Source organism: Platalea leucorodia (assembly GCF_965183815.1).
Source record: "Platalea leucorodia genome assembly, chromosome: 9".
Classification (NCBI taxonomy): domain Eukaryota; kingdom Metazoa; phylum Chordata; class Aves; order Pelecaniformes; family Threskiornithidae; genus Platalea; species Platalea leucorodia.
In genome coordinates, this window is record NC_138831.1 from 51,675,337 (window position 1) to 51,687,836 (window position 12,500).

At 72.7% G+C, this 12,500-nt stretch overlaps 1 protein-coding gene across 1 annotated transcript; it reads left to right on the forward strand.

Annotated features, from left to right (window-relative positions):
• Positions 1–3,899: 3,899 nt before the first annotated feature.
• Positions 3,900–11,677, forward strand: SEMA4B (semaphorin 4B; the record flags this gene model as incomplete). The annotated part of the gene is made up of 14 exons (XM_082321343.1): positions 3,900–4,002; positions 6,672–6,832; positions 7,195–7,257; positions 7,368–7,466; positions 7,612–7,723; positions 7,878–7,994; positions 8,075–8,232; positions 8,718–8,899; positions 9,064–9,214; positions 9,356–9,566; positions 9,653–9,768; positions 9,893–10,056; positions 10,141–10,235; positions 10,403–11,677. The coding sequence occupies 14 exons, from the start codon at positions 3,900–3,902 to the stop codon at positions 11,176–11,178; spliced, it is 2,508 nt and encodes an 835-aa protein (XP_082177469.1). The 3' UTR covers positions 11,179–11,677.
• Positions 11,678–12,500: the final 823 nt, after the last annotated feature.

Genomic DNA, 12,500 nt, shown 5'->3' on the forward strand with positions numbered 1-12,500 from the left:
GCCGCCAGTGCTGTGGCTGCTTTTGGGGTCCAGCACCCCTTCCCCTCCCAGGCGGCACCGCAGCGGGGGTGCCACTGTGCTGAGGGCGAGCGGGGCCAAGCAGCCTGGCGCTGGTTTGGGCTCTGTGGGGCCAGGGATGGCTGGGAAGGAGTCCCACATCCCTGAGCCAGGACCCCCCAGTTCCTGCACCCCGGGGGGCAGAAGTGCCTGAGCTCAGAGTCCACCACGTCCCTGCCCTCCGGAGACTTGCTGTCTCCATTTTGTCAGTGCCAGGGGTGCCGACAGGCAACGGGGGCCCAGAGCGGCGCCCCGGGTGTCCTGCAGCCTCCCGGGCAGGCGGTGTGTGGGTGCAGCAGGCTCTGGCACTGAGGGGGAGCTGGACCATGGGGATACCCCATAGTCCTCAGAGCAGAGCCCGACATCACGCAGGAGCGTGGGAGCGATGGGACGGGTGCGTTTTGTGCGGTGCCTGGCGGGCTGGCTCCGGGGGCCCCCGCAGCACGCTCTGCCCGGGGTGAAGGGGATGCTGCAGGGCAGCGTGGGGCTGGCGGTGTGCTGCCATCGGACAGGCACCGGCAGCCCGGCCGAGGGAGCGGGGAGGTCCAGGTGGTGGGGTCAGAGCTGGCCGGGGGCCCCAGAGAGCAGAGCTGTGGCCCTGTGGGAGGCCCTCGGCTCAGGCAGGGTGGCACGGCCGGTGCCCACGGGACGGGGAGGATGCCCTGGGGTCCCTGGGCCCTGTGGGGAGCCCTGCAGCGCCCTGCCCGGCTGGCCATGCCCCGCGGGCCCTGCACCAGGCCACCACCGGCGTTTGCAGACAGGACTGGTGCCGCAGGCTGGAGCCTCCATCCCCTGGTCCTGAGCGGGGCCTCTCCCCGGGGGCCGCCAGCTCTGGGGTGCAGCGAAGCAGAGCCAGCGTGCCTGCGCCCCGCTCCTCCCTGCCGCGCCGACCGCGGCTGGGCCATCAGAGGCTGCCCGGCTCCAGCGGGACGCGCGGCGTTCTCCGAGCTGCTGGCGATGAGCAGCTGGGTCTGGGAGCATCTGTGCGTGAATCAGCACAGCCTGGGAGCCTGCGCGGCTGCAGGTGTGCGTGCAAGCGCGCTCGCGCTCTGCGCGTGTGCGCGGCCGAGAGGAGGCCGTGGGCGGGAGGGGGGCTCGGGGGGACAGCCTGGTGTTGTCTGGCAGCCTCCAGGAGAGCGCCGAGCCGGGGGCGTGCGCGCGAGCCCCAGGAGATGTGGGTCGGGAGGAAGAGCCCGGGCGCGTGGGCTGTGTGCGAGCCAGGTTCGGGTCTCTGAGCGGGAGACGTGCCTGTGCTCCTGCCTGCGCTGCTGCCTGTGCAGGCTGCAGAAGCAGGGCGTGAGCACGAGGCAGCGGCGGCAGCGGCAGCGGCAGCGGGGCGCGTGCAGCCCCGGCCCTGCTGCTCGCAGGCAGCAGCACCCAGCTCCGCAGCCGTCTTCCCAGGCACCCGCCGCCCGCGGGAACAGGGTGGAGGGCGCTGGCGTGGGAATTTGGTGCAGAAACCACCGCCCCGCCTGCCTGGTGACCCCAGGCCACAGGTTTTGGTGCTGCCCAGGCCCGGCACCCCGAGCAGTTTCCCCGCTGTTGCAGGCGGAGGGCAGGCTGGGACGGCGGCGGGGCCGCCGCGCTCGTGCGTGCAGGTACCTGCAGAGCCGCGCAGGGCACGCACACGCCGGCCCAGCCGGGCGCTGCGCCTGCGCGGGTGCAAGCAGGGCAGGGTGCTGCAGGGTGCCCCTGGCGCTGCCCCGCGCTGGCAGGCTGCGTAGGCAGGCGGAGGAGATAAATGGGAGTTTGTCGTAAACAGGCCTGGCTGCCAGCAGCGGTGGGGAGCGCCTCGCAGCCCGCGCTTAAAGGCGCAGGCTCTGGCCTCGCTCCGCTGCCTGCTCGCTGCCCAGCCTGGGCCAGGGCGGCCTGCCCTCCCTGCCTGCCCTCCCTGCCTGCCCTCCCTGCCTGCCCTCCCTGCCTGCCCCCACAGCAGCTGCCCTCCCCACGGGGGTTCCCGTCGCTGCATGCCGTCACACCGGGGTGCTGGCACCACGGTCCCACCGCCACGAGCAGGTGATGGCCGCATCCCCAGAGCCCCCCAGGGACCCCTGGGGTGCTGTGGGGTGTGGCAGCCATGGCTGCGGGGGTGAGTGTCTGCTCCCACCCCACGCAGGGTGGCGTGCCTGGCTCCGTGACGCAGAGCCCTGTCCCGTCTGTGTGATTTCCCGGGCAAAGGGTGCTGATAGCAGGTGGGGTGGAGCCGGCGGGGCTGTCCCTGGCCCAGGAAGGGACGTCGGCCGCTGGCGAGCGCAGCGGGAGCCGGAAAGGAGCTGAGCCGAGGAGGGAGGCAGAGGCACCACCGGCAGCCCCAGCCCCTGGGTGCCAGGTACGGTGCGGGGAGCGGGCACCGTCCAGCAGTGCCGAGCGGGCAGAGCACGGCAGGGTGGGCGCAGCCGTCCCAGGAGCGTGGGGAGCGCTTCTCCAGGCGGGGGGCTCGCAGGGGGCCCTGCGGGCAGGGTGGCGATGGCCTGGGGGCTGGGGCTGGCGGAGCAAGACGGTGTGGATTTCTGCCCGGCACGGGGAGGGCATGGCGGGGCGGCCCCAGCCCCAGGAGAGCTGCCTGCTGCGAGGAGAGACCCTTTCCCCCCGTTGCCATGGCAAAATAAGCAGCTGTCATTAATAACGCATTGCCATGGCAACCGCTGGACGAGCGGGCGGTTCTCTGGGGTCCGCATGTGCTCCTGCTGGGGGGCTGCGAGCTCTCCCCGCACCCTGGCCGGGGTGCGGATCCCACCACGGGCCCGGGTCACGGGCTAGCACTGCCTGCTCGATGGCAGCATGCCCATGCCATCCTGCAGCCCTGCTGCGACCATGCTCATCCCAGATCCGCAGGGGCAGGCCATTGGGGCGGGCAGGGACTGTGCCCCGTGCCCCTGGCTGCTGCCCTGTGTGGACACTGGTGCCAGCAAGCTTTGCCCCATGGGGTGGGCTGGCCCGGGCATCCCACTGCCCGGCTGTGCTGTGTGCCCCGTGGGAGCCCATCGCTCCCCGAGGGAGGGCAGGGAGCGCCGGCTGTGCCAGGGCGGGGGCCACAGCCCCCGGTAGAGCCCGCGGCCCGCTGCGTGCGGGGCGGACAGCGGGGGAAAGCCTCTGCAGGGAGCAGAGACAGGGCAAAGGTTGAGCAGCAGCGCTCGCCGCACGGCCACGGGCTCTGGCAGTAGTCTTGGGGCCGAGCTGTGCCCCGGACGGACAGACATCCCTGGGACGGACATCCCTGGGACGGACATCCCGAGGCCAGCCTTTCCCGGGACAGACGCCGCCGGGAGCCCAGGCCAGCCGGTTCTCCCTGCTGCAGGGAGAGAAGCGTGGGTGCGGGGGAGCCCGCGGCTGCTGCCGGTGCGGGGGACAAAGCCCCGTCCCCTCCGGCGGGGTAGCCGGCAGCACCGGGGCCGCGGAGCCCCGGGAGCGGGGCGGGGCGGGGGCGGGCCCGGCGGGGAACCGGCCGCCTCCTCTTCCGAGCCGTCCGCCCCGCCCGGGGCACCGGCGCGGCTCGGTGCGGCTGGGCTCGGCTCGGTGCGGCTGGGCTCGGCTCGGTGCGGCTGGGCTGGGCTCGGTACGGCTCGGCTCGGCTCGGCTCGGTGCGGCTGGGCTGGGCTGGGCTGGGCTCGGTGCGGCTGGGCTGGGCTCCGCGCGTTGCCCCGCCGCCCCGTCCCGCCCCGTCCCGCCCCGGTGCCCCGGCGGGCGGGCGGGCAGCCCCGGGGCCGGGGCGGGCGGGGGCGGCGCCGGGGCCGAGCCGCGCCGAGCCGCGCCGCTGAGCCCCTCTGTCCCCGCAGGTCTGCAGCGCCCGGGCGGCTTCGCGGGAGGCGGCGGAGGCCCGGCCCGGCCCGGCCCGGCCCGGGATGGCGGCGCGGCCGGCGCTGCCCGTCCTGGCGCACTCGGTGCTGGCGACGCTGCTGCTCTCGGCGGCGCAGGAGCCGGTCCCGCGGGTCAGCCTGCCCTACGGTGAGTGTCCCCTGCCCCGCGGTGAGTGTCCCCTGCCCTGCGGTGAGTGCCCGCCCCCCGGGGCTCCGGCGGGTCCCCCCCCCCGGGGAGGCTGAGCATCCCCTCCCCCCCCCAGCCCCCGGGCCCCCCCGCGCTCCCCACGCCGCGGGACGGGGCGGCCCCGCGTGGAACCGCCTTGGGACAGCCGGCGGTGCTGAGGCTGCACAACGCCCTCCCGGCCAGCCCGGCAAGCCGGGGCTCGCGTCCCGCCGTGGGGCTGGGGCGGCCGCGCTCCCCGGGGACGCAGCGGCGGGGGCTGGGGCCGAGCCGCTTGGACAGAGCAGAGCCCCGGGGCTGCCGCGGGGCTGCACGCACGGCGGTCGGGGAGCAGAGGCATGCCTCCCTGCATCAGGACCCGCGCTGAGGGTGTGAGCGGGTCTGGGGCACCCAGGGGTGCTCGTGTCCCCGCACGCAGGGCAGCGGTGGCAGCCACATCCAAGGCGAGCATGGGACGGGGGGAGCCGGCCGTGGGGCTCTGCCGTGCGGCTTCATCCTCGTTAGGGCCCCCTCCCCTCTCAGCTGCGTCCCTGGGGCTCTGCGCAGCCCTTTGCTGTGCTGTGCCTGGCCTCGGGCTGCTCCCGGACCCACTGCAGCCCCCATCAGCAGCGTGGCCCCGGCAGGGCTCGGGGCTGCGCTGGGGCAGGGCCAGGGAAGGACAGCCGGGAGGCTGCTCAGCCCTCGCAAGTGGGGGGCCTGGCCTGCAGACCCCTCTCACCCTGCAGAGAGCTCCCCCGGCAGCTGGCCTGGGGTGGGTGAGCAGCAGGGCACGCTCCACCAGCAGCTCGGGCTCGGCACCAGCAGCTACTGGGCCCAGCTCCATCGTCCGGCGCTGGGGCTGTGGCGTGGTGGGGGCCGCCCACGTGTGTCTGGGATGGCTGCGCTGCCAGGAGAAGATGGCTAAACCCCGTCCCATGCTGGCTGCAGGCTGGGCAGCCTGGGAGGGTGCAGTGGTTTGGGCCGGGCCGGCTCTGGCAGCGAGGCGCGGGCAGCTGGGAGTGCTCCCTGGCTCAGCACGCTGCGGTTCTTTGGCGTGGACGTGGCCCTGCCACGTGCTCCCGTGACCACTGGCCACGGCTGTGGCGGCACCAGCAGATCTGGGTCCCACCGAGCTGGACAGGAGCCCCGGGAGCCAGCAGGACAGCCCAGCTTGGCGTCGTGCCATGCCGTGCCACACCGCGTTGAGCTGCGCTGCCCGGCCCTGCCTGCACAGACCGGTTCGGCCGAGCTCTGCCCACCTGCAGAGGCTGCCTCGGCTGCAGGGGCTGCAGCTCACGGGCAGTAGCCAGGGGGCCCGGCCCGGACCCCCAGCGCTGCCACGGGGAGCCGGGTGGGGGGCGCGGGCCGGCCGCTCTGCCGGCAGCAGCACGTGCCTGGCGGTGGCTCCTGGGGAGCTGTGCGGGGCTTGCAGTTGGTGGGAGGGAGGAGCTGGCGAGCTGCTCCCCTGGAAGCGCTGGATGTGCCTCCAGCAGGTTTGTCTGGAAGAAGCAGGTCTTGTCCTAACAGGTCCCCTGGCAGCCAGCACGGGCTCCTGCAGCTCCCCGGGCCGGGACAGCTCTGCGGGGCGCAGGGGCGCCCGCTGCCCCTCTGCTGCCTGCGCTGGGCCATGCCCACCGTGGGCAGCATCCCCCTGGTGCTGGGGCGCGGGACCCCTCGTGGGAGGATGCCCTGGGGGTCCGGCATCCCTCCCTCTGCGCTGCTGTGGGAGAGCCAGGGCAGGTGCGGGGCCAGGGGCCAGCTGAGCCCCTGGGGACGGGGGAGATGCCACCCTGTCCAGGTCTGGCAGCAGCCAGGGCTCATTGAGTAACAGGGGAGAGGAGCAGAGTCCGGCCCCGCAGCACTGCCCGCACCACAGCACCTCGAGCCCCCGCAGTGGCTTGCACCGAGTGGGGGCTCACGGGAGCCCCAGGGCCATCCCAGCAGGGATCCGGGAGCAGGCAGGGAGTCGGGAAAGGTCGGAGCATCCCCGGGGCGCGGGGGGTCAGGGGTGAGGGAGTTGGCAGCGTGAGTCAGCCCGACGTGTCCCGCTGGCACAGCCCGGCCCGTCTGATTCAGAGCGGCTGCGGGAAAGGAAGGGCTTCCGGGGCCAGGCCACCCACGCGGGACGGGCGCACGGGCGCTCCGTGACTCAGCCGGCAGCCTCTGCCCTGGCGTCCGGCACGGGCAGCCGCTGGGGCTGCCCCGTGGGCCGGGGTGGGCAGCCAGTCCCGGCACCCATCTCTCCCTGCCACAAGCTCGGGGTCCCCGTGGGGCCGGGCTGGGCTGGGCCACCCGTGCCGCAGGGCTGAGCCCCAGGGACTGTGTGCGGCCGGGCGAGCGCAGACCTGGCTGCGGTGCCCAGTGCGGGCAGGGCTGCTGCGGCGTGCCCCGGGGCCATCCCCGGGGCCAGGACGAGGCGGTGGCTTGTGCTGGCAGCAGCACGGAGGCTGCCCTCGGGTGATACCGCGGCCGTGCGCCGTTCACTGCGGTGCGCTGCTGCGTGCGCCTGACCGCGTGGGGAGAGCCCGATCCGGCCCTGGCAGCTCCAAGCAGAGGGGGCGAGTGAGGGGCCAGGAGCGAGCCGTGGTGCGGGGGTCCCAGGGCACCGGGTGCTGGGCTGCGTGAGGCTGATGCCCGTCGCTCTCCCTCCCCAGACTCAGCTGAGCGGGTGGTGCAGCGGTTCGAGGTGCCCGGCGTGTCCAACTACACGGCCCTGCTGCTGAGCCCGGATGGCGGCACCCTCTACCTGGGGGCACGCGAGCTGCTCCTCGCCGTCAACACCAGCCACTTCCAGCCCGGGGTGCCGACTCGCAGGGTGAGCCCACAGGCGGGGGCGAGCCCCCCCGCGGGACCGCGGAGCCCCCGGGGCTGGGCTGGGCTGGGCTGCCCTCGGGAGGGAGGGGGGCACCGAGCCGGCTCTGGTGCAGAGGGTCCCCTCCCCGGCAGCGTTTGGGGTCTGTGCAAGCCGCCCCACGTTCGGGAGCCAGTCAGGATGGCGTGGAGGCAGCTGGCCCGGCCGTCCCGGGCAGCGGGGTGCTCAGCCCCCGCCAGCGGCTGCCTTGCCAACATGATTGAGGTGGGGAGGACATTGATGCCGGGGGTGAGCTCTGCCAGCCAAAGCGGGGCGGTGTGTGGGGACCAGACGGGGGGCTCCCAGTGACTGTCCCCTCTCTGCAGCTGCCGTGGAGCGCAGATGAGGAGAAGAAGAGGCAGTGCGTGTTCAAGGGCAAGGACCCCCAGGTGAGCCCTGCTGGCAGCGGGCGTCTGGGGGCTGCGGCAGGAGCGGGCAGTGCCCTGTGCCGGGGTGCGGGCGGGCAGGAGGGCTGAGCCGGGTCCTCTCGCCCCTGCAGAGGGACTGTCACAACTACATCAAGATCCTGCTGCAGCTGAACAGCACCCACCTCTACACCTGCGGGACCTGCGCCTTCAGCCCGGCCTGCGCCTACATTGTGAGCACGGGGAGCGGGGCTGGGGGCCGTGGGTCCCGCTGGGGGTGCAGTCTCCCCCTCCACTGTCGGTGCCCGGCAGCAGGGGTCCTGGGCGCTGGGGTGGGCGCTGGCGGTGCTGCCGGCTCACAGCCCGGTTCTGTTGCAGAACGTGCAGCGCTTCAGCCTGGAGCGGGACAAGTCGGGGAAGGTGCTGTTGGAGGACGGGAAGGGACGCTGCCCCTTCGACCCCGAGTACCGGTCCACGGCCGTCATGGTCGGTAAGGCATGCCGCCCCGGGACCCTCGCCCTCTCTGCAGCGCCCGGCCGCTCGGCCGGGCTGAACCGGGCCCAGGCCAGCAGGGACCCTGGCGGGGGAGCGGGGCTGTGCCGCACGGCGCGTGCCGGGTCCCAGCAGGAGCGTCTCTTTGGCAGACGGCGAGCTCTATGCCGGGACTGTCAGCAACTTCCAGGGCAATGAGCCGACCATCTACCGCAGCCAGGAGAGCCGCATCGCCCTCAAGACGGAGAACTCCCTCAACTGGCTGCAAGGTGAGAGCCGGGGCCGGCACGGCGGGCTGGGGTCTCTGTACCCCGCGGCGGGGCGATGCTGAGGGTGCCTGTGTCCCCAGACCCGGTCTTCGTGGGCTCAGCTTACCTGCCGGAGAGCCTGCCCGCCGGCAACCCCGAGGGCGACGATGACAAGGTCTACTTCTTCTTCAGCGAGACCGGCAAGGAGTTCGACTACTTTGAGAACACCATCGTCTCCCGCATCGCGCGTGTGTGCAAGGTGGGCGCAGGGCAGCGGCGGGGTGTGGGGGGGCCATGCCCAGGATGCCATTCACCGCTAGGGCAGGGGTGGGATGCGGGACCACCCTGCACATCTCTGTCCCCCGGTTCCTGGACACCCCAGGAGGGGACCAGCGCCCATGGGAGACCCCTCCAGGGCAGTTATGGCTCCGTAGTGCCTAGCCCAGGGCTGCGGCTAGAGCCTGCTGCTCCCGCCGGCCCCATTGGTGGCAGCGACCCTTCCCCATCTTCTCTGCTCCCTCTCCAGGGGGGACACGAGCCCCGTCCTCCTCTTGGGTCATGTTTCCCTTACCCTGGGCGCCTCAGATGCTGCTTTGCTTGTGCCTCCCCAACACCGGGGCTGCTCCCCTGGGGCCTCAGCACTGCTGCAGGGACGGACAGACCCCTGCTCTGCTCGCCCAGCCCCACGGGGCTCCCCGCTGCCGGGCGGCCGTGGCGTCACGCCCTGACCGCTGTGCCTCGCAGGGGGACCAGGGCGGGGAGCGCGTGCTGCAGCGGCGGTGGACGACCTTCCTGAAGGCGCAGCTGCTCTGCTCGCACCCCGAGGACGGCTTCCCCTTCAACGTGCTGCAGGACGTCTTCGTGCTCACCCCGGGGGAGCTGCGCTGGAGGGAGACGCTCTTCTACGGGGTCTTCACCTCGCAGTGGTGAGCGGCTGGCGGGGGAGCCGGGAGCACTGCCCGCAGCACCACGGGGCGGTCAGGGAGGTGCGGGTCGGCTCCGGCCACGCTCGGGTTCCTGGGGCGGCGCAGGGGGCTCAGCAGAGCTGGGAGGCCTGATCCTGCCACGGGCTTTGCTTCTCCCCTGCCAGGAACAAGGGCGGCCTGGGCAGCTCGGCCGTGTGCGCCTTCCCCATGCGCAGCGTGCAGCGAGCCTTCAGCGGGCTCTACAAGGAGGTGAACCGCGAGACCCAGCAGTGGTACACGGACACTGGCCCTGTGCCGGAGCCCCGGCCGGGCACGGTACGTGCCTCCTCGGCGCCTGCCTGGGTGCAGGATGCGGGGCAGCCCCTCGTGCTCTCCCGGTCCTGGTGGCCACCACGGCACGGCCACTTGCCCGCCTGCTGCCCCGTGCCCCAGCCAAGCCCCCTCCTCTCTCCCCAGTGCATCACCAGCCACACGCGGCACCTGAAGATCAACTCGTCCCTCCAGATGCCAGACCGGGTGCTGAACTTCATCAAGGACCACTTCCTGATGGACAGCCCCGTGCGCAGCCAGCCGCTGCTGCTGCAGAGCCGCGTGCGATACCAGCAGATCGGCGTCCACCGTGCGCAGGGCCTCCACGGCACCTACGACGTCCTCTTCCTGGGCACAGGTGGGTGCAGCCGCAGGCTGCCGACGGGGCGGGTGCCGGCACGCCACGTGCCCCGGCCCCTCTCAGCACGGCCCTTGTGTTTGCAGACGACGGCCGGTTGCACAAGGCTGTGCACGTGAACCACGGGGTGCACATCATCGAGGAGATCCACCTCTTCCCCGCCGGCCAGCCCGTTCTCCAGCTGCTGCTGGACCAGGAGCAGGCAGGAGCCGGGCACGGGTGTGGGGGGATGCTGTGGGCTCAGCCTGCGTGGGGCAGGTCCTAGCCCTGCTGCCGGGCTCCGGGGCTGGGGCTGCCCGCTGACCCCACTGTGCCCCCTCCCGCAGGGCCTGGTCTACGCAGCCACCTACACGGCGGTGGCTCAGGTGCCCTTCGCCAACTGCAGCCTGTACCGCAGCTGCGGCGAGTGCGTGCTGGCACGGGACCCCTTCTGCGCATGGAGCCGGGGCGCCTGCCGCAGGACCACCCTGCACCCCCCCGCGCACCCCCAGTAAGTGCTGCACCCCCTCTCTATCCTCCTGCACCCCGCGGCACCCTGCAGCACCCTGCTGCCCTGACCCCTCTCTGTCCCCAGGCTCTGGGCCCAGGACATCGAGGATGCTAACACGGAGCAGCTCTGCCAGCTGGCCAACGCCTCCCAGCCCCGTCCCCGCGTCCTCCTGCCCCCAGGTGAGGTCCTGCAGGTTCTGCCCCTGGGGCTGGGGCCGCTGCCAGCCTGGGGTGTCCCAGGGGCCTCCATGCACCCCAGGCTCCCGCTCGGCACCCCAATCACCCTCGCACCCACTGCCAGGGTTCCCACGGCCTTGCTGACGTCCCCACGGGTTCTCTCCCCGCAGCCTCAGGCGCCCCGTGCCAGCGGATCCAGCTGCCGCCCAACGCGGTGCGGCCGCTGCCGTGCCAGCTGCTCTCCAACCTGGCCTCGCGGCGCTGGCTGCACGACGGGGCGCCCGTCAACGCCTCCTACCTGGTGCTGCCCGACGGGGCCCTCATCCTGGTGGGCAGCCCCGAGCGGGCAGGCACCTACGAGTGCTGGTCGTTGGAGGAGGGCTTCCGCAAGCTGATGGCCAGCTACTGCGTGAGTGTGCAGGAGCCGGCCCGTGGGCTGCCAGACCCCGGCAGGAAGGTGGCCGCCGGCCGGGACACCCTGGAGACCGTCAGCACGTCCCGGAGCACCTCGGTGGTGGGTAGCGCCGCAGCCCAGCTGGACGGCAAGACCTACTGGACCGAGTTCCTGGTGATGTGCGTGCTCTTTGCCACCGCTGTCCTTGTGCTGGCCCTCTTTCTCCTGCACCGGCACCGTGACGGCATGAAAGCCTTGCTGGAGCCCGGCGATCCTGGCCGGCACCAGAAGCCACCCCGCAAGCCGGTAGAGAGCCTGCCCCTGAACGGCAGCAGCCTGCCCAGCGCAGTGCCCGAGCACAAGGGCTACCAGGCCCTGCAGGACAACTACATCGTCAGCACCCCCGTGCACGAGCCCCCAGGCCCCCCACGCGCCTTCTCCGAATCGGAGAAGAGGCCCCTCCATGTCCGGGACAGCTTCGTGGAGGTGTCTCCCGCCTGCCAAAGACCCCGGGTGCGCCTGGGCTCCGAGATCCAGGACTCGGTGGTGTGACGGGGATGAGCCGAGCCCTCGCCCATGACAGTCTCTGCTCTGCTGAGCCTCACTGGACCGCGGCGCCGCGGCTGGGGTCCGTGTTGTCTGTGTGTGCATGCCTGGAGCCCGCGCCCTGCTGCGGCACCCACCCAGCCGGCGGGGCTGGCCCCATGTCGCCCCATCGGGGCTTGGCTTCCCTGGGAGCTCCCTGGGCATTGCCTCGGCTGCTCCGGCCCTGCTCCTCGGGACGGTGCTGGCAGTGAGGGGTGCGAGGGGTGCTGCGTGCCTTCCAGGGATGTGCGGGACTTTTCCCCCAGCCCGGCGTCCCCGCCGCAGGGATGGACACGGTGCCCGGCTCGGGCTGCTGGCGTGACCCTGGTTCTGCCGGCTCCGCGGGGCCCCGGCCCCTCTATGCAGAGGGCAGGAGGGAGCAGCCATAGCCCCCTCGCGCCCCGACTCACTGTGACGTCCCGCTGCGGGACCCGGAGCCACGCGTGCAGCCAGGCGGTGCCGGCGCAGCGACCCCGTGGCATGTGCTGTGTGTCTGTGCTTGGTTCGTTTTTAATACGTTGAAAATGTGAATCGTGTCCCGGGGAGGGAGCGGGGTGCGGCACTCGCCCCACGCTGGGCTGGGCAGTGACTTGCCCCCCGCGTCCCCATGTGTGTGTGCAGAAATGTCTGTGGTTTTTATATAAAGTCCAGGTGTCTCCTTTGGATGCGTGTGTGCTGCTGTGGCGGGGCTGGGCACCTTCCCGGGGCCGACCGTGGCCGGGACCATCCCAGCGGCCCCACGGAAAGGAACCTCTTGCCGCAGTCGAGGGAAAACCTGCCCGTGACCAGCTGCTCCTCCGTGGGGACAGACAGACGGATGGGGCAGGAGGGTTGTGCTGGCAGTCGCGTCTCCTGCAGTCTGTGAAGTCTCCATGTGCTTGGCCGAGCGTTGGGGTGGGTGCCCTTGCGGTGAGGCTGCCCAGGGCTGGTGCCAGAGGGTCCCTGTGGCCCGCTGTCGGGGTGCTGCGCAGCCACGGCGGCGCGCTCGGGCAGCACGCGGCTGTTTGGGGGCCGTGCGTGCTGCGGCAGGCAGTCTGGCGGGGGCGCAGCGCAGCGGCCCCCGCGGTGGGGGGAGCTGCAGAGCGATGGGGTGATGCTGCCCCAGCACCACGAGACGCGGAGGTGACCAGGAGGGGAAAAGTGGGTGCCTGGGGCTGGGGCAGCCTCCGGCAGGAGAGGAGCTGCAGCAGCCCCCTTCTCCAGGACCACGGTCTCGTGCTGCACGTGGGGCCCCGCTGCCAGCCCAGGGAGCAGGCACGGCCTTGGCCCCATCCTGCACAGCTGCAGGC